The sequence below is a fragment of the Solanum tuberosum genome, unplaced genomic scaffold (assembly GCF_000226075.1).
Source record: "Solanum tuberosum cultivar DM 1-3 516 R44 unplaced genomic scaffold, SolTub_3.0 scf00081, whole genome shotgun sequence".
Classification (NCBI taxonomy): Eukaryota; Viridiplantae; Streptophyta; class Magnoliopsida; order Solanales; family Solanaceae; genus Solanum; species Solanum tuberosum.
Window position 1 is genome coordinate 153793 of NW_006239008.1, and position 24336 is coordinate 178128.

The following is a 24336-nucleotide window of genomic DNA, read 5'->3' on the forward strand; positions in this document are numbered from 1 at the left end:
ATCTTTAGATTCAATTGATTCTCCACTTTATTTATGTATTGCTTGATTCAATTGATTCTCCACTTTATTTATGTATTGCTTAAATGCATCAATTGCTCAAATATACATAACAAAATCGAGTGCAATCGTCAATAAAAGTTATAAAATACTTTTTCCCACCACGAGATGGTGTCGATTTCATATCGCATATATCTGTGTGAATTAAGTCTAAACGTTTTGAATTTCTTTCAACATACTTATAAGGATGTTTTACAAACTTACTTTCCACACAAATTTCGCATTTCGATTTATCGCATTTAAAATCAGGCAATACTTCAAAAGTAACCAATTTTCGCAAGGCTTTGTAATTACATGTCCCAAACGGGCATGCCATAAATCATTTGACTCCAATAAGTAAACAGAAGCAGAATTCTTATTAATACTGTCAATAACCATTACATTCAGTTTGAAGAGGCCTTCGGTGAGGTAGCCTTTTCCTAAGAACATCTCATTCTTACTTATTACAGCTTTGTCACTAACTAGGACACACTTAAACCCGTTTTTAACGAGCAGTGCAATAGAAACTAAATTCTTCCTAATACTAGGAACGTGCAGAACGTTTGTTACGACTTGATTTCGAAAACTAAGGTTTCGAAACCAATTTCGCAACTTTGGCAATTTTAGTTAAGTTTTGGAAAAAATTATAATTTGGGAGTCGCCACTTAGTTTTTTAGGAAAAATTAAGAAAACCATTTAAAAAAGGATTATTTGAAAGAAAACATATTAAATAAAACCAGAGTCGGGTAGGGTTCAAATAATTCTCTAAGGAAGGGTTTAGGCATCTTAGAGAATCCGCTAACACGCAGTTGACCGACAGATTTTAAAAATTTGGCTAACTTTGTAAAATATGGTTCCTTAATTATAAAAATCTCATTTGAAACTTAGATAAAATTTCTTGATACTTCTAAAAATCTCAAGAATAATCCTAACTTAAAACTTTTATCTATAGTCATATTTTGAATCATACGATTAATTCAAACTCATAAACATGGATTAAAGGACCTTGTTTAACAACTCGAAAGAATATTCCTTAAGTCATTCATACAAAATCCTGAGTTAATTTTAAAGACAACTAATTTAGTTTAAGAAACTTAACAATTTTATCCTATTCAAAAAATTTGAACTAAATAGTTAGTTCAAACTCATAAATGGATTCAAAGCTTTTCAATAACTATGAAAGAACATGAAAGGTTCTTAAGTTATTCTAATAAGCTTAAATTGTTTAACTTGAATGAATTTTGAAAATTTAAATACTTAAAGTAAATAAATAACAAAATAAAGTCGTGAAAGAACTCCCGAGGATTCATCTAAATTAACAAAATAAAAATGTTTAAAAGTTAGTGATCATCAACATATATTCACAAATAGAGTAGATAACTAAATAAAATAAAGAACTTGATGAAAAGGGAACTTTGGCCCCTTTCTGGTTCTGCCGCCACAACTGCACTCAAATTGAAACTTTTCAAGTCCAATTTTTCAGATTTTCAGCCCTTTGGAATGCTATCGCTGCTGCTGATTTTTATTATATGGGACTTTAAGTCCAGAACTTCAATTTTTCAGCCATTCGGGGGCTGCTGCTACTGCTGCAAATTGGACTTATTGAAGTCCAAAAATTCCCATTTTTAGTCCCTTTGGGACTGCTGCTACTGCTGCAACTTGGACTAATTAAAGTCCAAAAATTTCCGATTTTAGTCCCTTTGGGACTGCTGCTGCTACTGGTTTGGAATTTAACCCATTAATATTAGCTTCCCTTTCACGATTCCGATGAGGTTGACTCAAGAAGAGAAAAATGCAAGGGAGGGGAGTCCATTGGACTCATTCGGAGAGAGTTCATGAAAAGAAAATGAAAGAAATAAGGATAAGTAAATGAACAAATTCTTTAATAGTTAAACTAAGAGATAAGGTTTAAGGATATCAATTCGGCAATTTGTCCAACAAACCCATTATTGCTGAAAAGCTACTGCCTTAACATGTTGAAATTAATCATAAGGAAAATAAGATTATAACTAAAAGCCAACGAGAATTAAAAATATTTAATGACCAAGATGCACTTCTCATAGTGAATAAAGAAATCGTAATATCCAATCACGTCATAAGGACCATTTAAACAACAATCAACACTTTGGTACCATATGGTAAAAGGAATAAAATAGATTAAAAGTTTGGGAAACGGTCACACATTTATTTCGATACTTACACACGGTGAATGCTAAAAAAAAAGTGGCAACTAAAGAATTAGATTAAAAACTACCATCTCAAAATATTCATGTAACAAATGCACATATAAACAAACGCGCAAAGCTAAAATTTTTATTAACAAACCGGTTTAACTTCTAAGTAAAATAATTGGCAGAACAATTGAGTAAAAATTCAAGGCATATGCTCTTCATCTATATTGAATTTATGAAAGGATGAAAAACTTATAATGACTACTATATTAGGACACAACAATATCAAAATTCATCTAAGACTCTACATCAAAAGCTGAAAATAAAGCAGCCAAGAAGCAAGGGAACTTGGAGAGTTCATGCGCAGAAGAAAGATGGGAATAGAGATCAGCAAATTAACAAGAAGGGGCTAACATTAATTTGACATGTAAACTAATAATAATAATAATAATAATAATAATAATAATAATAATAATAATAATAATAATAATAATAATAATAATAATAATAATAATAATAATAATAAAACAAATAATAATAATAATAATAATAATAATAATAATGCGAGCTAAATATGTGAAACGAAGGAGAAAACCAACAGAAACAGAGGAAAACAATTAATTTCCACTCCTAACATATTTCTTTCACATTCAAACCAAGAAATAACATAATCATAAATTCCAATCATATATTTAAGCGAAAAGAAGATCGGAATATAGATAAGGAAAGGGACAATTGAATATTTACTATAAAACTTAACAAAACCTTAGAAAGAATTAAGGTAACATTTAAGAAGAACAAGAATACTAAACACACATATATATAGCTATTTTAAGACACTTCAGCACCTAAAAAGCGAGAGGAACAACTAAATTTGAAACATGAGTTCATACAACATGAGTTACTAGGAAAGTTTAACAAATTCCAACATTTCAAAGAAATGGAAAAATATTTAAGAGAGGCAGTAACCAGATCACAACAATAAATCTAATTTGAACTTGAAAGTGTGTCTTTCCCAGATGACCAAAGTTATTAATCCAATCTAAAATGCAATCTTCATATCGAGCATGATCAAAAAGAATCCAACATACTACTCCCAGAAGCAAAATAGAAGTATAGAACAGACATGCCAGAATTCAAGTTTACTTATGTTGGACAAATCGAGAAAAGAAAGCAATTAAATGAACAAATACATAGTCATATAAACTTACTGGAAAATATATTCAGAAATAACAACACAACAACAACAAATAAATAAGATAAGCAGTTAATTCTAATAGTAACTAATGAAAGCAATTAAATGAACAAATACATAGTCATATAAACTTACTGGAAAATATATTCGGAAATAACAACACAACAACAACAAATAAATAAGATAAGCAGTTACTTCTAATAGTAACTAATCTCGTGGAGACAAACTTGGACAATTATCAACCATGACGAAACAGGAGCAAGGGTACAGTATCATGTCAAACAAGAAAACTATTAGAAAATAAATGAATAATTTTGGAAACAGTAGTTCTTAACAAAGAAACCGAAGTGAAACACTAATTCAGATGCTTACTACTCATAAATGACAAGAACGAATGTAAGGAATTACATACAGTAATCTTTACGAAGGGATTTATATGAGCAACAGGAATAGAACCAAAGAAGCTATGAAAGATTTGCGATTATAACAATAGAGTACTAACAGTAAGAATGAAAATCATCAACCAAAGTTTAATCTATGGAGGCTAAAACAAAGCTAAGAATACACACCAAGCTAACAATACAATAACAGAACACAAAGAAGAACTAGGAATTAAACAAAGCTAAGAAAAAAGAATTTTACCTCTTTCCGGGCAGCGAACTGGACGACGAGTTTGACGGAGACAATTCCACCACCTCTTTCAACTCGAACAACCACAAAAGTTTTAAAATTTTAAACTATGGAACCAAGAATTCCCAAGATTTTTAGGGTACTCTTTGGGTCTCCCAAAAATTCCTCCTTTTTTTTTCTTTTCGCGAACAGTGAAGAGAAACATATTTATAAGGGAAAAAGGGGAAGAAAAAAGGGGGTTGGATCGATGTGGGAGAATCTCAAATCAAATATTCTCCAAGGCTACAATCGTACCAAATTCCCAACGGAAAAGTGAAGAGAATCGTCCGATTGATGAGCAAGGACAGGAGGAACACGAGATTGAGACACCTGGATTATTCCCAACATCTCCTTGTACGAGAAGAGAGAGAGGGAACATGCGAGGAGTGGGCTGCTGGGCTCGCTCACGACTTAGGTCGCATTTTCTGGGTTTCTGCCCGTTGGATTTCGGCATACTCACTCTTTGTTGGGTTTGTCGCGTCGTGAAGAAGAAGAATAGTATAGGGTCGGGTCGTTTATGGTATTTGCTGCTGTTGTAATGTATGGGTTAAAAGAATTGGGTCTTTGATTGAAAAGTTGCTGGGTATTTGTTATAAGAGTTGGGCTTGGGTTATTTGTTGAATTGGGTTCTGAAAATACATCAAAAAGGCCCAAAATGATATAGAATTGTGAGGATTGGCGAATATTGTAATTGAGAAACAACGAATTTCAATTATAACTATGGAAGTCAAGGACTTGCTCCTTTGACCATATCTTAAATAAATTGAAGGCGATATAAATTACGTATTTAATTAATTATTAAACTTCTTAACTTTAACAACATCAAATAATCATTTAACATAAGAATTATTTCGAAATAAAGAGAGTAGTAGTTATGTACGCTAATTGATTTTTGAGGAAGTAAAACGCACACTTAGTTAAAACTCTATTTTTAGTAAAACTATTTTTCTAAATATTTATTCAAAGTAATAAATACATAAATTTATATACTATAAGTATATGAAGATATATATATAGGAAAATGACCAAATTGTCTTGAAAATGGTCTCGAAAGATTCGTAAATAATTATTTCAAATTGTTTGAAATTAAAGAAGCTTGAAAATTAACTAAATAATGGAGGGCCAAAATTGGGTGTCAACAACGTTGTTCAGAGTCAACACCTTGCCGGATGTCATCTTCAACATTACTTTCCCAGTTCCTGCAATCCTTGCTGTTGCTGTGTTTCCCATGAACAAATCTTCATCAACCTCAACAGGAGTGTACGTTGCAAAGGCTTCTTTCATAGAGCAAATATGTTGAGTGGCACCTGAGTCGAGAAACCATTCCTTGGGATTTTCAACTAAATTGCACTCCGAGATCATTGCACAAAGGTCATCCGCATCTTCCATCTCTTCCACGATGTTTGCTTGACTTTTGCCTTTGCCTTTGTCTTTGTCTTTGTCCTTTCTTGGAGCACGACAGTCAGAAGACTTATGACCAGCCTTACCACAATTGTGACAGTTGCCCTTGAACTTTTTCTTGGCCTGTTCTGACTTCTGTCCGTTGGACTTCTTTTTCTTCTTGTCTTTGGTAGGAGCTTCTTCAATAATATTAACTCCAATTACTGTTGAACTCTTACGAGACTTCTTTTCGTCGATTTTGTTATCTTCCTCAATCATGAGCCGAATCACAAGATCTTCAAGCTTCATTTCCTTACGTTTGTGCTTTAAATAATTTTTGAAGTCGTTCCACGAAGGAGGTAACTTCTCGATCATTGCAGCCACTTGAAACACTTCATTTACTACCATATCTTCAGCAATCAGATCATGGAAAATAAGTTGAAGTTCCTGCACTTGTAGTGATCCTATAGTTTTTCTATCTGACATTTTATAGTCTAAAAACTTTGCGACCACAAACTTTTTCAAGCATGCATCTTCTGTCTTATATTTTTTCTTAAGTGCATCCCACAATTCTTTCGAAGTTGTCATTGCACTATAGACATTATATAAGTCATCCTCTAAAACACTCAAAATGTAGCCCTTATATAGGAAGTCTGCCTGTTTCCATGTTTCAATAATCATGAATTTTTCTCTGTCTAGCATTTCAGCAGCAGGCACTGGAGTTACTTCATTGGTAAATTTCTGCAGACCAAGAGTGGTAAGCCAGAAAAATACCCGTTGATGCCATCATTTGAAATTCGCACCAGAGAATTTTCCCAGTTTCTCTGCTGGTGGTACAACAGTTCGGGTTGGTGCAGCAACAACCACCGTAACATTGTCATTAGCCATTTCAGAATCTGTAACAAACAGAAATTGATACAAATGACTCAGTAAGCAATAACTTAAGTTGCAAACTTAACAGGAGTATAAAACCACGAGGGTTTTTCTCTCCACCAGAAACACAGATTAAAAAGTATAAAATAATTTCCTTAAGATTGTTATCAATCTGTGTTTAAAAACCAAGAATTACTGATTTCAATAAACTTTGCAGAAACACGAAGTAACAAAAGTTTAATAAACCAGTAAGAATAGATGAACATAAATTAATTGACAAACTAAAATACTGTAAAACGTACCACAATACTGAAAAAACAAGAATCAGAAAAAGATCAAGCCCACTGAATGCACAGTGTCCCCTTTAAGGAAATTTATTCCCCTCTAGTATCCGAGGTTTTGATTTTGGAATATGTCCTCCCAGGATAGAATGATCTCAATCACCAGTGTATTGATACCCAAAACTCTGGTGTCAGCGAACCACTCTACAACAGTAAAGTACACGAAGAAATTTTGTGCAGAAAAAGAAGAAGAAATCAGAAAAATTCGTAAGGAATAAGTCTGAAGAATCAATGTATTTATAGGCAAGAGGAACTGGTTCCGAAAGGTTGCAATCCTTTCAGAATCCACACGACCATTCATGAAAGTTTGCAACCTTTCAAATGGTCATGGCTATTTCTGAAAGTTGCAACCTTTCAGAACAGTCACTTCCAACGACGGAAAATTCAAATTTAAATAAAACGGGTCGCACGTAGATCCGAGTCGGATCGGGTTAATTAACTAATTAATTGAAACGCTTCGGTTAATTAACTAAAATAATTAAAACAAACTTTGTCAAAAAAATAATCTCTCAATCATTTGCCAAAGCCAAAGCCGAAGCCGAAGCCGAGCGATGACGACGACGGCGCAAGGGGGTTCCCTCTTTCTAACCCTTTTAACAATTAATAGGAGTGTTTCTATATTTAAACTCTCCTATTTTTCTTTCCACCACCGATAAGGGACAAATGCCTTTTCAATAAAGCATAAGAGGACTTTTCAAGTTCTCAACTCTTCAAGTTTTTCAAGTTCCTCTCTTTTCATCTTTCCTCCATTTCCCATTACTCTTGCTACATACCCAACACATTCATCCATTGCATTAGCCACATATCAACTTTACAACTACAAAGACTACTCTATAACATACACATCAACCCTACAACCCAAAATTTCCCTTGAGTTTAAGCCAATAATGCATATTCATGGAGATAATGATTGTATGGGAAGAAGAAGAAGATGAAAGATGATCTTAAGCAATATTCTGAAATATGAAGTTGTTGAAAAGTTCTGATATGGTTGGCCAAATATAATTTTTTTTTTGTATAATTCTTGTACAATGTATACCAAAGGGAGAATGCACTATAGGTCTGTTGCATCACCTATATGTGCTAATTTGAGTTGCCCTACTAGAAGATTATGTGAATCTATTATCTAAAGAAACCTTTTATCCTATATGAATTGATTGTACCCTATGTGTATATTAAAGTGGAACCTCATGTTCAACACATAGTAAGAAAGGACAATTGTAATTGCGTGGATCTATCTCTTACCTACCTCTAAATTACCTAGTGAAGCAGACAACTTCACCAATGGCATCATTTGTGGGAAAACCTCTTCAAATGAACATGGGTAATGTAATCTAATGAAACCTAGTTGTTCTAAGGTTATGGTGGAGGTGGATCTCTCATCAAAATTTTCTCTACGAATTAACATAGGCACGAGAAAGAAGAACAAGAGGCATTTAGTTGAGAAGCGGATACAAATCCAATATGATTATGTTCCAAAACAAAAAAAGATGCAAGTTGCAATGAGATAATGAGAATGAATTTTATGTTATTCATCTTGACTTATATCCTAAGGATGAGGAGAAGACAAAATATAGAAGAAGAGAAAATACCTAATAAACAACTCAACAACGATTATTTTGACGTGAAACCAACATATACATCAAAGGATAAAGGGAAGTAGGTGACTCGAGTTGACAGTTTTGTTGAAACAAAAAACTTAGAATAGTTAGAGGAGAAGTAGATAATACCAAAGGGGAGGCTAGGGAATGATCAAGGATGAAAACGAAAACCTTCATAGGGACATCAATATGATCCAACAGTGCACACCAACAATAAATTTATAGGAAAGACACCAACATGATAGAGGAATCCAAGTTAGCTATTCACACAAAAACAATGGGAACAATAATAACACAAAACCTTAGAAAAATAGTGGGAACAATTGTAACATAGAACAACAAAAAAACACTGACAGAAGTACCGATAAAGACTAGAGAAAACTGAGGAGAAAAATTCATAGGAGATAGAAAAGATCTCTGTTAAATAATGGGTTGAAAAAGATCTCTGCTAAACAATGGGTCAAAAACACTTTTGGCAAACAACCATACTAAAACAGAGCTCAAACCAATGGACAAGATAATGCCATTGGTACAACAACTAAAATCAACAGTGGACAAGGTACTGGCCAAGACACAAATAATAGAACAATCACAAATGACATCAACAATACACATATCAACAACTCACATGACTTAGAAATAATCACTTGGGATATGAGAATAAAAAGTAAATAACATAAAGTTGTTAGTTGGTAAGACCCTGATGAAAAAATCCAAAATTGAGATGAGGATGAGAATAAAAAGGTGGATAATATGAATGAAGTGATGAATAGCAGTTCAGATGAGATTCACAAGGTCCTAAAAAACTAATAAAACTATTAAAACAATAAGTGGAGGACCAACTAAACTCCTAAGTATTCTGAAAACTAATAGTGAAGCTAAAGATAGGGTTATGAATTGTCCACACCTAAAAGAGGATATAGACTTGACCCATCCACTCACATAGCAGTTGCAAATCATAAAGAATTCATAATAGGATGAATCAGAATAGAACATTGACCAAATCATCAAAGATGGATATTTATCATCAAAACATGCAAACATCTTAAGAAATGGCCATCAAAAAGTAAATAAAAATAATGCTTTATTTCCACTTCAAGTCACAACAATGATTAATAAATCAAGAAGCATAAAGTGTTTTCAATGATAGACAAAACGTTATTATTTAGAGTATACAACATCCAAAGCTCTTTTGAAATATTGACATACCTTCATAAAAAATATAACTACTCATTTATAGCATTAATGAAACATTTTTAAGATACTGAAGATATAGAAGAATATATATAGAATAAAATTAGTAATGCAGAGCCTCTAGTAAATGCCTATTGAAAGATATAGTGTTTTGGGATGAGGATTGGAGGCGGAAAGTACTAACATAGACATAATCCAACAGATAACTTTTGGACTTGCTAGTCTAGATAACATTACTGGATGCCAAACTATTTAAAATTTGCCAACATATTTAAGAGTTGCACTAGCTCATCATATATTTGTTAGCGGAAACGTGAAAATAAAGAACAAGAAAGAACAACAATATTTAACGTGGTTCGGATCAAAATGATTCTACGTCCACCAAAGTACAACTACACCAATATTTATTTCACTCTGCAAAGAATACAAGTGAAATACTACAAGAGAGAACATCAAATGACTTAGAAGGTGAGAAGGCAAGTGAGAGGATGATTTGAAAATGAATTAAGAGCTACCTATTTATAGGAATGAATTCTTCTTATTGATGTCATCCATGACATCACTATGTGTCATAAATGTCAAGGTTAAACATGTGAAACTATTTTAAGGTTTACCTAAATTTCACTTACCAAGATACTATCTTGACTTTTATTTTGTGCTAATTATCTTCCTACCAAATCTTCATATTAATTCATCTTCCATTGAGTTTGATTCCACAAAGACCAAACCAATTCTTTCAATCTCCACCTTGGTTTGCGTTCCGAGCATGTGTATAAACAACTCCGGCCAAAACTTCTAAGCTTACTGGGCAATCCCGTTGTAAGAAACAAGAAGAATCAAACCTTTGTTGAACATACTAGCTCCACCTAGCAGTTGTTCTCCTAGAGTTGTATTAGTTGATGCATACTCCCGCCAAGTCCTTGCAGTGTGTAAACTTGGCAAGCGGAACTATCTTGGTCAACATGTCTGCAGCGGTATCTTCTGTGATAACCTTCTCAACCATGATAGCTCCCTCTTCAATGACATCTCGAATAAAATGGAATCTGAACATCAATGTGTTTGGTGCGCTCATGAAATCTTTGAGTTTTAATCAAATGAATAGCACTTTGACTATCACATCTTAGAGTTGATTCCAACTGAACCAAACTCAATTCTGCCACCAAACCTTTCAACCAGATAGCTTCTTTCACTGCCTCCGTTGCTGCCATATATTCTGTCTCTGTTGTAGACAAAGTGACAATCGATTGTAAAGTCGATTTCCAACTAACGACACTACCAACGAGAGTAAAGATGTATCCAGTTGTGGACCTCCTTCTATAAAGATCCCCTGCATAGTTAGAATCTATATAGCCGAGAATTGAAATACCTTCACTTTTCCAGAAGGTTAGGCCAACATCAGGAGCTCCTTTGAGATATCTCAATATCCACTTCACAGCTTCCCAATGCCTTTTTCCTGGATTTGCCATGTACCTGCTTACCACACTTACAAATTGAGCAATATCTGGACGTGTGCACTCACATCATAGCATACATAATGCTACCAACTGCGCTTGCATAAGGAACCTTTGACATATGCTCCACCTCATCCATAGATTGGGGCATTTGTAACTCTGAAAGCTTGAAATGAGAAGCTAACAGTGTACTTACAGGCTTGCTCATATGCATATTGAATCTCTCAAGAACCTTTTTGATGTACCTATGTACAACACCGTCTTCTCTTGAAATCTCCATTCCAAGGATTTTCTTTGCAACTCTCAAATCCTTCATGTCAAATTCCTTGCTCAGCAGTTTCTTCAAAATATTTATCGTTGTGATGTTGTTAGTAGCAATAAGCATATCATCAACATACAACAATAGATAAATCATAGAGTTACTAGACATCTTCTTGTGATACACACATCTATCAAATGCACTCCTCGAAAATCCATGTATAGTCATGAATGCATCAAACCTCTTGTACCATTGTCTAGGGGATTGCTTCAAACCATACAAATACTTCTTCAGTTGGCATACATGATCTTCTTTTCCTTCAACTAGGAAACCTATCCATATAGATTATCTCTTCTAGATCACCATGTAAGAAAGCAATTTTGACATCAAGTTGTAGAAGCTCTAAATAAAATTGTGCAACCAATGCTAGTAACATGCGAATTGAGTTATGTTTCACGACTGGAGAGAAGATCTCATTGTAGTCAATTCCCTTCTTCTGGCTGAAACCCTTTGACCAATCTCGCCTTGAACCTATTATCTTCTACTTCTGGAATACCCTTTTTTCTTTCTGTAGACCCATTTGCATCCAACTATCCTCTTCTCCTTTGGCCTTTTAACTAAGACCCATGTCTCATTTTTGCGAAGAGACTCCATCTCTTCCATCATGGCTAATTGCCATTGTGCAACATCTTTTCAAGAAGTTGCTTCAACATACGAGGAGGGCTCGAGATCCTTAATATCTTCTTCTGCAGCTACGAATGCATATGCAATCAAATTTTCTTGCTCTATAAGACATTCCTATTTCCGTATCTGCCTTTTGTCTCTTCCCTTCACAATTGTGTATGGTTCATTGACAGCAAGTTCTTCAAGATCTGCATCTTTTGACTCTTTAATTTGAGTCTCTTGATCCTTTTCCTTGGTAAGCTACACAGGTAGCTCCACCTGCTCGTTGTTATCATTTCTTGATAACTCCACAGAAACTTTACGAGGATCAAGTATAGATGATTCGTCAAAGGTAACATCTCTACTAACTATAAATTTGAGTAAGGACAAACACCAAAGTTTGTACCCTATTACTCCATCTACATACCCTACGAATATGGCCTTTTTAGCCCTTGGTTCAAGTTTTCCTTCATTAACATGATAATAAGCTTGACACCCAAATATTCACAAGTACGAATAGTTAGAGGGTTCACCTGACCATACCTCATTCGGAGTCTTAAAATCAATAGCTGATGCCGGAGATCGATTGACAATATGAGAAGCAGTATGAACTGCTTCAGCCCAAAATACTTTGGACATCTTGGCTTGTAAGAGCATACAACAAGCCTTCTCAAGAAGAGTTCTGTTCATTCTCTTGGCAACTCCATTCTGTTGTGGTGTATGCCTGACCGTCTTATGCCTTGCGATCCCATGAACCTTGCAGAAATCATTGAACTCTTCACTGCAAAACTCCAAGCCATTGTCTGTGCGAAGATACTTGATTTTTCTCTCCATTTGATCTTCAACCAAAATCTTCCACTCTTTAAATGCTTCAATATCATCACCTTTTGCCTTCAGGAAACGCACCCAAACCTTTCGTGAAAAATCATCAATGAATGTGAGAAGATACCTCTTTCCTCTCTTCGATGGAAGCTTAGAGGGACCTCATAAATCTGAATGGATGTAGTCTAGCACCCCTCCCATCTTGTGCTTGCTAGTGCTGAAGCTGACCTTTTTCTGCTTCCCTAAGACGCAGTGCTCACAAAATTCAAGTGTGTTGATCTTCTCACCATTCAAAAGGTTGTGGTTGCTCAACATCTCCAATCCTCGTGCGCTCATATGGCCTAGTCTCATGTGCCATAATTTTGCCTTGTCATCATTAAATAACTGCACTGTAGATGCATTTACAGAGCCAATAATGGTGCTTCCCGCAAGTGTGTAGAAGCCATCCTCCAGCTTGGCCTTCAACATGACTAAAGACCTTTTAGTCACTTTCATAGTTCCTCCTTCACTCATGTACTTGTAGCCTTGTTTATCCAAATTACCCAGGGAGATCAAGTTTTTCTTCATATTAGGAACATGACGGACTTCTGTAATAGTCCTCACGGTTCCATCATGGCAGCGAACACGAACTGAACCAATGCCAACTATTTTACAAGTTGCATTGTTGCCCATTAATACGGTTCCTCCACTTGTTTCATAACTACTGAACCAATATCTTCGGAATGTCATATGCAGAGTACAACCAGAGTCTAACACTCATTTGTTGTCATAGACTCCACTATTGCATGATGTTGTTAGTACATAATCATCATCAGAATCATATACTTGCTCAACAATGGATGCACTCGCCTTTTATTTGGACTTTGACATAGGGAAATCTCGTTCAAAGTGCCCCTTCTTGTGACAGCCCTAACACTCCGCATTCTTCTTGTTCATACGAGACTTTGATCTGTAATTCGATTTGCTCCTTCCCTGTTGGCTAGTACTACCTCTCACAAAGAGCCCACTAGCTTCGTCACCTTTGTCTCCTTCAAAATGCATCCGCACATCACAAGAGTTAAGTGTTTGCCGCACTTGCTCAAGAGTGATAGGCTCTTTGCTATACATCATTGAATTCTCAATATCACAATATTTTGAAGTCAATGAAAATAGCAAAGCACATGCTAGCGTCTCCTCATCCTGTTTAATTCCAGCAGTTTGTAAGTCCATCACAAGTTTGTTGAACGCATCTAGACGGTCCTGCAATAAAGTACCTGACTCCATCTTAAATGTGTGAAGACGCCGTTGTAACAACATCCTTGTTGTCACTGACCGATCCTGGTAAAGCCCTTCCAGCCTTTTCCATAACTATTTGGCCGTCTCCTCGATACTTGTACTCACTTCACAAAGTACGTTAGGTGCAAGGGACAGTTGGATTACACTTAATGCATCTCCTTCAATCTTCTCGTCGGAATCTGATATGTTATCAGGGTACTTTCTGTCAATATCATGGATTGAACCTTCCCTCCGCAGTAACGCCATCATCTGGATCTTCCAGATATTGAAGTTGTTGCGCCCACTAAATTTATCAATTTCGTTCATGGAACTCATCTTTACTTCTTCTTCCTTTTCTACTACAATGTATTTGAAAATACAGAAAACCAAAGTAATTCTTTTCTGATGTGGAAGTTTAGATTATGCTACAACCACAGAGCATACTCAGACAGAACCTTGGTTCTGATACCAATTGTTAGCGAAAACGTGAAAATAAAGAACAAGGAAGAACAACAATATTTAATGTGGTTCGGATCAAAATTATCCTACGTCCACCAAAGAACAACTGCACCAATATTTATTTCACTCTGCAAAGAATACAAGTGAAATACTACAAGAGAGAGAACATCAAATGCCTTAGAAGGTGAGAAGGCAAGTGAGATGATGATTTGAAAATGAATTAAGAACTATCTATTTATAGGAATGAATTCTTCATATTGATGTCATCCATGACATCACTATGTGTCAAAAATGTCAAGGTTAAACAAGTGAAACCATTTTATGGTTTACCTAAATTTCACCTACCAAGGTAATTGGGTTTACTGATCCCTCAGAAATTTAGTTGCTGACAAGCTACAGATTCCATTACTATCGTTATGAGAATAAATGGTATTTAGTTCAAGAGAGAGTTGGCTGTTGTTGTTTAACCTACTAATTATACTAAGTAATGCAAGTAAGTAAGAATGATTGTGGGTGTTGTTCTTAGAGTTATTAAAGCCTAGGGCTATGATGCTTGTGTAATTCCATCATATTGTTTTTACTGTTGTTAAGCATGACTAAGATATTTATTGACTTGCTAAGTCACTTGGTTGATAATATGACCGTGGTCTCCCAAGACTCTAACCACCTACCTAGATTGGCCTCGCACCTACATCATTGAGAGGGGATGTGGTAAACCACTCAAAATACATTTATATATCGTATTATATTTAAGACAAGTAGGAAAAATTAGGTACGACTTAGTCCTAGCAGTAGATCCATCAGCAGACGAACCCTACTCCCCTTAATTCACATTCTATTTCTAGGTTTATTCTCTCAAGTTTCCCTAGGAATTATTCATTTTTCTTATGGTACACGAAACCACAAAATAGTAAGCATAATATCAAGAAATAAAGACATGTATGGTAGAATTTACAATAATAAAGGATTGAAAACTATTGTTCATACAATGACCATAACCTTAGAATGAAGGCTTTTAGCCACTTACAATCTTACTACACAATATTAGCTTCAAAAACAACAAATAAGGTAATCTATCTTAAGAATTTAGAAATAACCCTAAAATAATAGTATTTTGTCTTCTTTCTATACTCCTACATCGTTTCTCTCATCAATATGGTCAAATTCTTGTTTTAAAATTCATAAGTATTGTATTTATAATGTTGAAATCATCTTTGAGGGTCTACCAAATAAGACTAGGAAAGGGCCTAAAATTATGTAGGTCTATAGTAGAGGTGTATTATCTCATCATGCCCCTCGCGTCACAAAGGTCTTTTCCTTTGCCCTCCCTGTGCTTCGTGTAGGGGCTTAATTTAAGAGGGGTGTTAATTTTGGCCCCCTTCTCTTTCCATCCCGCTAGGCGAGCTTCTGGCTTTGCCTTGGACTTCATTTTGAGTATCATCAACTTTTTGTTCTATACTTACTTGATTTCAAACTCTTTTTTACCTAAAATGCACAAGACACTCCCATAAGCTCTAAATCATGTAATTGAGTAAACACAATTTTCATTAGTCTTTTCATATATCAGCATACTATGATTTATCTAAAAAATATAGATATTTAATTATAAATTAGATTAATTAAGTTGCATGTATTGATAATTAAATTTTATTGTTTAAAAATGGTTGATAATTATCCGACCTCCTAAAGTTACTTGGATTTCAATGAAATTATATATTGAGTATTTAATGGTTAATTATTAAAATTATATACAGTTATGGAATTTGAGTATGTAATGGCCAATTATAATTAATCCAAGAACACCCTCAAAAATCATTTTTATAAATTCTTGTAATTATTAAATTATGGTTATCAAATTTTCGTATTTTTAAAATATTATATTTTCAACGTTAAAACAAAAATTAATAGCTAAATATACAAATTTCAAATAAATAAAGCTTTGAACCTGAATCTACAAATTAAAAATTAACAAAGTGATAAGTACTTAACAATGCCAAGAACCTAAATTTATAAATTTCAAACTAATACATTCATAATATTGACAATGAGGATCAAATATATATCATTTCAATGACATCAAAAGTGATCACTACACATTTTTTGGTTAGTAAAGTGTCTACCTTGATCACAAATTATATGGTAATACACGTAATATATAAAAGTAATTAACCTAAATAAACTAATACATTTAGATCGAAGGTATATAATTAAAATCCAACAATAATAATGTAATTGAAGAAAAACTAATTTTAAGTGGAATCGAAGGGGGGTCAACGAAGGGGAATCGAAAACAATTCCGATTTTAAGTAGAACATTCATAGATAGGGTCGGGTTGTCCCTATGTTTTCTACTAAATGAGTTGATTGGATCTAGACCAAAAAATTGATGGACAGCCCGTAGTTTTTGTTTTTATAAAAAGTAACATGAATTCTATTTTTTTTAAATATTGTTAAATTAAAGATCAATTTGATAAAAAATATATTATTAAACCCAACCCTGTCTATCGGTTAACCTAATTTTATGGTAGAAAATTTGAGGGACTACGTTGGTTTTCCCTATGTTTTCTTGATGGACCAATACAAATAAATAAGGCTAAGATAAAATGTTATCCAGAGACCAGAAGCATGGATGCAAGGCTGGTGTAGTTTATATATATATATATATAAATTAGAAAAAAATCCTTTTGTTTTAAGATAGATGGTAGACTAGTTGATTTGAAGTTTATATAGAAAGTAGAAACTAAAATTGTGTGTTTGATGATGTGGTATAATAGGAGACTTGTATTGTGTTAAGGAGTTTTACAAAAACCAGCTAACTTTGGATTATTTGGTGGCGACATACAAAAAACCAGTTGTAAGTTTTATCAGTAGTATGTATCCTAGAAATAAATTATATATTCAATTATTAAACATGCATGCATGCATGAAGGTTTTCCTTATCAATGGAGCTGTAATGGGAGGAGGTGCTGGTCTTTCCATGAATGCTAAATTCCGTATTGTAACTGAAAATACGGTGAGCTTTATAGCTAATTTCTTCTAAAATTATAATATTAATGTTTGAAAGATGAATATTTTGTTTTATTTTATAGGAGATCCTTTCGTTTTAACAATTATTTATTTGTGTATAAGTAGGTATTTGCCATGCCAGAAGCCTCATTTGGACATTATCCGGATGTTGGGGCATCTTATTTTCTTTCAAGATTACCTGGCCATTTTGGTAATCATTTAATTTTTCTCTTAACAAATTTTATATGACTTTAACACTTTTTTCTTAATGTGATTTGTGTATCACTCAATCTTACTTACAGGAGAATACTTAGGATTAACAGGGGCAAAAATAAATGGCTCTGAAATGATTGCATCTGGCCTTGCAACTCATTTTGTTTATTCAAAGGTATCATGCAATTTTACATTAATTTGTTTTCTACAACTCTTTGTATTTCTCAGGTACACAACCCAACAAATCAATAAGCACTTTATACAAATACAAAATAGGGATACATTCCCAAAAAACACTATGTATGCATTCAATCTTGGTCATCTAGATCTCCTTTATACGGTTTTTGATCCTCCAAGGCAATTTCCAATATCCATTTAGTGAGAAGCATAGACTATGTTTCCCCTATCATCCCCTTGGTCGTGCATAGGGTGGCAGAATGGGTAATTAATATGGGTATCCGTTCATATTTACTCATTTTAAATGGATTGAATATCCAACTCATTTAAAAATGGGTAAAAATGAATAATACCCATATTACCCATTTAAAAGTGGGTAGTTAAATGGATAGAATGGGTAAAAGATATGCATTCACACAAACAAGAAAAAGTGATAAAGGATGGGGCAGTAAGAAAGTCTTTTTTTTATAAAAAAAAATCTATAAAAAAATAAAACTTTTTTTACATTTTTTTTGGGATAGGGGGTAGGGGGTGGAGTGAAGTAATAAAAAAGCTTTAGGGGGGGGTGGTAATTTTTTTAATTTTTTTTTTACATTTTTTTAGGATAGGGGGTAGGGGTGGAATGAAGTGATAAAAAAAACTTTAATTTTTTTTTTGTTTTTAAAACTTTTAACAAGATTTCTATTAAAATATGGGTAATATGGTTATCCATTGGGTAATTTGTTTTTACCCATTTAAAATGTGAGTCGAGTCGAGTCGAGTAATTTATTTATTTTTATTTTACTCATTTTTTGATCGACTCATATTCGACTCGACTCGCTCGTTTGCCACTCCTAGTCCTAGTCGTGCACTATTTTATCCCAAAAAACATTGGATCAACTTCTGCTGAGTTGTTGGTCCCCTATCCAGACTTTTATGACTCCCAACATACGACAATAGATAGTTTATTTTTTGTGATGTAAGATTATGAGATATAAAATTCCACCAATTCGAAAGGATCATATTCAGATTAGAATTTCTTAAACATAATCCAAATGGGTTTGGTGTGATGTCTGTGAAATACGTGCTTTACATTTTCTAAGGTAGTAGCATTAGAGGGTATGCATCAATAGCATTGGGGCTCCAACGATTCCCAACCTGAAAATTCTCTTATCAGTCCAGAGTTTATTATCAATACATCTCTTACAATTAATTTGATTAATATCACTTCTCTGTTTGATGAATTCCTAGGTAGATCGAATAGAGAAGTTCTAAGAGTTGGACATATTCAAAATTAGCCTTATCTTCAATGTCCTCGTAAAGGGAGATATTAAATAAGATAATCTTGAGTTTTAAATCATCTAAGAGATCAAAATCCAATTTCTCCCGGTACCACAAATTGTTGGAAAGTGTTGGGTTTTAAAAGGTGTGAATGGAAAATAAAGAGTTGTGACTTTTATGAAAAATTGCGACTTCATGTGACTTTTATGAAAGGTTGTAACATTTCCGAAAGATTGTGCCTTTTCTAAAGGTTTGTGACCTTTCCGGTAAGACACAATAAGAACTTTTTCATACTACCCTTTGTTTTTTATAAATTGAGAGATTTTCTCTCATTTTGGTTGGAGCTAATTTTTCTGGACTTCTTCTACTACTACTAAATCTAGTATTCTAAGTGTACTTTAATGTCGTTGAGTGGTTCGCTGATACCGTGGTTTTAGGTATCGATACATCGGTGAGTAAGATCGTTCTATCCTGGGAGGATATATTCCATTAACCTCGGGTACTTGAGGGGAATAATTCCTTAAGGAGACACTGTGCATTCAGTGGGCTCGTATTTTCTTTCTTTGAGAAAAATATTTTTATATTATTTCTAATCTGTTTTTGATTCTATTTTTTCTCTACTAATTTTAATTTTCTAGTTTGAAAATACTCTTTAAACTTTATTATTTATTATCATTCTTTAAAATTTTGTTCAAAGTATCTTAGGAATACAAGATGAACAACAGAAAGTACATTCGTAAGCATAATATTTTGAGGGGTATGACCACTGGAAATATACTGATACAGAGTCCCAGAGAAGATCAATCATCACGCCAAAGAGAAATGTTCCCTTTACCAATGTCCCACTTTATGTTAAGGTCCATGTTTTGCTTAGTATCACAAGTGTGAGAGTTGCCTATGCTCTGAGGGACAGTGACAAGGTGCTTATTCCAACACTATTTAGCCAGAATGAAATTGCTCCAAAGAACCCTACAAATTCTTATAGACCTCCACTATTTAGTTGTGAAAGCTTTATAAATATTTGCCAAGGCCCTGAAATCAACACCTCCTTCTTTATAAGGATAACAATGGTTATTCAAAGAGGCACAATGAAATTTTTCTATACCATCTTAATCAGACCAAAAATATTCGACAATGAAATTTTCTATCAAGTCTAAGGTGAAATTAGGAAGGGTAACAACAACTAAGATATGGATAGGGAGAGCCAACAGAACATGTTTGATCGTTATAGCCTTGCCACCAGAAGATAAGAGCTTGGTATGCCATCATTAGATCCTACCAATAACCATGTTGACCATATCTAAGAATTTCTCAATCCCTTTTCTACATGTGATTATAAGGAATCCAAGATATTTGATAGAGATCTGTTAGTGGAAACAAGACTAGTTTTAGAGCTCATGGCAAAACAACTTTTGTTATTGATAATCAATTGACCAAAAACTTTCTTCTAGTTAGATAGGGTCTTTATAACTAGAGTCATAGTCCTTTTTCTATCATTTTAGAAAATTATGGTATCATTGACAAAAGAAAGATGGTTAACCTAAGGATGGTTAGAATTCATGTAGAATCTAATATAATTGGTAGATATTAACAAATTATTCCTTATTTGTGCGAGTACCTCTATACTAAGGATGAACAAAGATGGGGATAGAGGATCCCCTTGTATGAGGCCCTTTTTAGAGTGAAAAAGTCAATTTCTACTAATTAATGGAGTTGTAGTTATAAAACATGTTGATCCAGTACTGATAAGAGACAAATTTCTTCTTAAATAGGCAAAAAATTCACATGAAACTCTATCATAGACTTTTGTTATGTCTAGTTTCTTAACCACACTGCTCCTTTAATTAGGTTTATTGATATCATTGATGATCTTTTGGGCCAGTAATATTTTCTCTTCTATGAATCTCCCTTTAATATGGCGAGTTCAATTTTTGTAGATGATGCTACAAAGAATATTGACAAAACTTAGAGTTAAATATTTTGGCAATGACTTTAGTGATGACATTTCTTAAACTGATAGGTCTAAGGTTTGAAAAAGTCTCTGAGTAATCAATCTCAAAAGTCATGAGAATATTGGTGTGCATATAACATTTGGTAAGAGTGCATCTATTTATCAGTTTGTCCCAGGATAATAGTGGTGGTTCTTTTGTTTCTCCTAACCCTCCTACTCATTATCAAACACCAACCCTTCAGGAAAGAGTTGTAACTCCTTAGGTTTTAATTCCTTTTGGAGAAAATCTATTATATGTCCCTTCAAATAAGGATTGAGGGGTTTCCCCCTTCCAGTCCAATATTCTACAGGTAATAGATGTGACTTACCAGGCTTTGAGTAAGCTGCTTTCAATCGTTCCCATCGTTTTGACTGGGTAGAATGAATGCGAGAATGAACACGCCCGCACCCCCTGATCGAACTTAAAGATATGAACTGAGTGTCATTTGATGAGTAACAGTGAACAAAGGAGAGGAATATGGAAAGAATGAAGTAATGAAAGAGGAATGTTTGTCTTTAGTTTCCCTAGAACTATCCTTTTGTTGTTTCTCCAATATAAATCCTGATGATCTGACTTTGAGGGAACTCTTATTCTTGATTGGTTTTCTGGTTGTCATGTGGGCTGCTGATTTCCATTGTCTTATTTCTTTCTAGTTATAGGCTGCCATAACCCTCTTCTTGGTTCTTATTTTGGAATAGGTTGCTTCCTGTTTTGTTTTGAGTTTGCTGATGAAAGAGGATATTCTTATCCTTATCCTTCCTTTCATCTACATGTTTCCATTCATCTGCTTCTGCTTTCAGAGTGTCTTCCATGGTCTTGATCATTGACATCACAATATCAACCTCATGAGTTAATACATTTGTCTAATTTGTAGAGACGTCTTGGTTCCTTTTCTTATGGTTGTTGCTATTATATTGGGTAAAACATTATTCCCTTCTTTCCCACGATTCCTCGATCTATTTCTATCCCTTGAAGCATTCGGTTGGCCTAATATACATTTTTTGCAAGATGACCTTTCATTTGCAATGGGAGCAAAAGAATGGAGCAAATTTATACTCAGCCTTCTATTTGAAGGTTTCTAGCATGACTTCTGAATTGATATTCAATAATAACCTTTGTAATTAGAGATTTAACTAAGTCAACCTCAATTCTCATCTTTGTTGTGGTGGGTCTCGTCTTAGACAAGTCAGATTTATGTATCACAATAAGGGTGCCAACAAGTACTACTATCCGACATAACACATCCCATTTGTAATAGGGCCAAGGTAAATTCTGTAAAATAATTCATACGAGAGCAAGAATGGTGTTTGTATTTCACTTGAAATTATGCATCCATTTCAGAGTTTTCATACTACGGGGTTTTTCAAGAATGGTGTATGTATTTCACTTGAAATTAGGCATCCCTTTTATGATTTGGATACCATAGGTGTTCCCAAGAATGTTTTCTGTATTCCACTTGGGAAACCGATTCTTGAGAAAGCATCTACTAGCACCAATATGCATTTTTCCCTCCTCTGCTTTGAACCTTTATAGGTCCACATAAGTCCACGTGTAGTAATTTAAAAGGCCTGGTAGTGCAGACTTGCTTCTTTTATTTGAATGAAGTCCTGCTTTGTTTGTCTTTGTCACATCCATCAAAAAATTTATCGTGTACAAATTTAATCGTTGGTACCCCACATATCTGGTCCTTTGAGACAAGTTTGTTGAGTAGAAAGTCACTGACATGTTCGGTGCCACAAATTGGCATTCTCACTTTGTGACATACAAAATTGATACATATTGAGTAGGCTATACTTCAATCCACTCACACAGTATACATCTTCAATAGCATGATCAAGAGATCTTTCTAACACCCAAAATATATCCTTTCTTTCCATTTTCAAAATAGACACCTACACCTTGAAGTTCATTGAGGTAGTTTTGCTTGTCATATGCTTAGAATATTCACTATCTAATAAAGCTTAGATTACTCGTACAATAGTTCAAGGAGTAGAGAATCGTTAGGAATATAATTACCCAATGGATGAGGTGGGGGTCGAGTCCCACAGGGAGTGGTATATGTAAGAATTTAATTACGAAGATAAATTTTGTTCTAATGTATTGTAGTGAGATAGTAATAAGTGTTCAACATAAACAAAGTTGGATAGCTCCAAATATCAAATTAAGATGATTTAGTAACCAATTTTCACAAGAGTAAATTAAACCGAGTGTTTTGCAAGTGGAGTGACAATCTAGGAGTGTGTGGAAGTGAGTATGGATTTCAAATAATGGATGCGATTGCTAAATAATTTTAGCCGCGGCTAGGTTAATCTCAAATACAATATTGCTTTTCTCAATAACAACATGCTTACCATATGAGTTCTTTTCGAAGCCTCCCATATAGAGTCTACTAAACAATCCATTGGCTTAACATATATTTTATCTTTCAAAAAATATCTAGCCATTAGAAGTGAAACCCCAAAGTTCTTTTTTCAAGAAAACAAGGAATGCAAATCTAATATGCAAGGATCAAACTACCATCCACTTCATGTAACCCATTTCAAGCAATACATGAAGATCTAACGTAGAACCAAGTTTACAACCTCAATTCATGAATTAACACATGATAATTAGTTTGAATCCATGTAAACTAGTGTAAAATAGAGCAATACTCAAAATTCTACTAAATTAATCAATACCCGACTTCAATGGCACACCCCTAAAATTGGGGGTTTAGCTAATCATATTGGAATTAATATAAATTATACCAAAAACTGTGTCAGCCATTTGAATTGATGAATTACAACTTCAAAATCTAAGAAACCCAACTCCAAATTCCACTAAAATGGATTACAAGATTGTTTAACATACAAAATTTTAGAATGTTCAAAGTGTAAGATGAATTTTCTCTTTCCTCTTAGCTATTTATACTTTTCCCAATCTCAACCAAAATTTTATTTGGTGACCCAATCGGCGATATTAGTCTAGCTCGCCGACTCACTTGGCAAGTCTTTGATTGGTACTTCTTCTCGCCTTTTCTTCCTTGATGTCAAGCTTCAAGTATACCACAGTTGGTGAGCCTGATTATAACGACCCGAGAGCACCCCCTAGTCGCTACCGGCGTATTCGACCTTTCGGAGGTCTTATACAAGCCCTTAGCATTCGTCATAACATTTATCATAGAAAAATATCGGAAAATTTAAAACTTTTTTCATAATATAACACAAGACTTAAATGTCACCTCATTTAAACCTTTAATACAAAGTCGAAGTACTACGTCTCAAGGTAGCCATCTTAAAACATGACTACAACACAAGAGGGACACAACCCTTACAATACAAAA

The 24336-nt window shown here is 34.1% G+C and overlaps 1 protein-coding gene and 1 non-coding gene across 2 annotated transcripts in view; one reads left to right on the top strand and one right to left on the bottom strand.

Moving 5' to 3' along the window:
- Positions 1-24336, top strand: part of LOC102594320 (probable 3-hydroxyisobutyryl-CoA hydrolase 3) — a 46757-nt gene that overhangs the window by 8871 nt on the left and 13550 nt on the right. The window contains exons 6-9 of the mRNA XM_006346627.2: positions 17142-17221; positions 17297-17380; positions 17500-17584; positions 17676-17761. Of these exons, the coding sequence (XP_006346689.1) occupies positions 17142-17221; positions 17297-17380; positions 17500-17584; positions 17676-17761 (335 nt within the window). The remainder of the gene's footprint in view (positions 1-17141; positions 17222-17296; positions 17381-17499; positions 17585-17675; positions 17762-24336) is intronic.
- On the bottom strand, positions 13745-13815 carry MIR8041A (microRNA MIR8041a). The gene has a single exon (NR_127203.1). It is a non-coding gene; the product is annotated as a microRNA MIR8041a (primary transcript).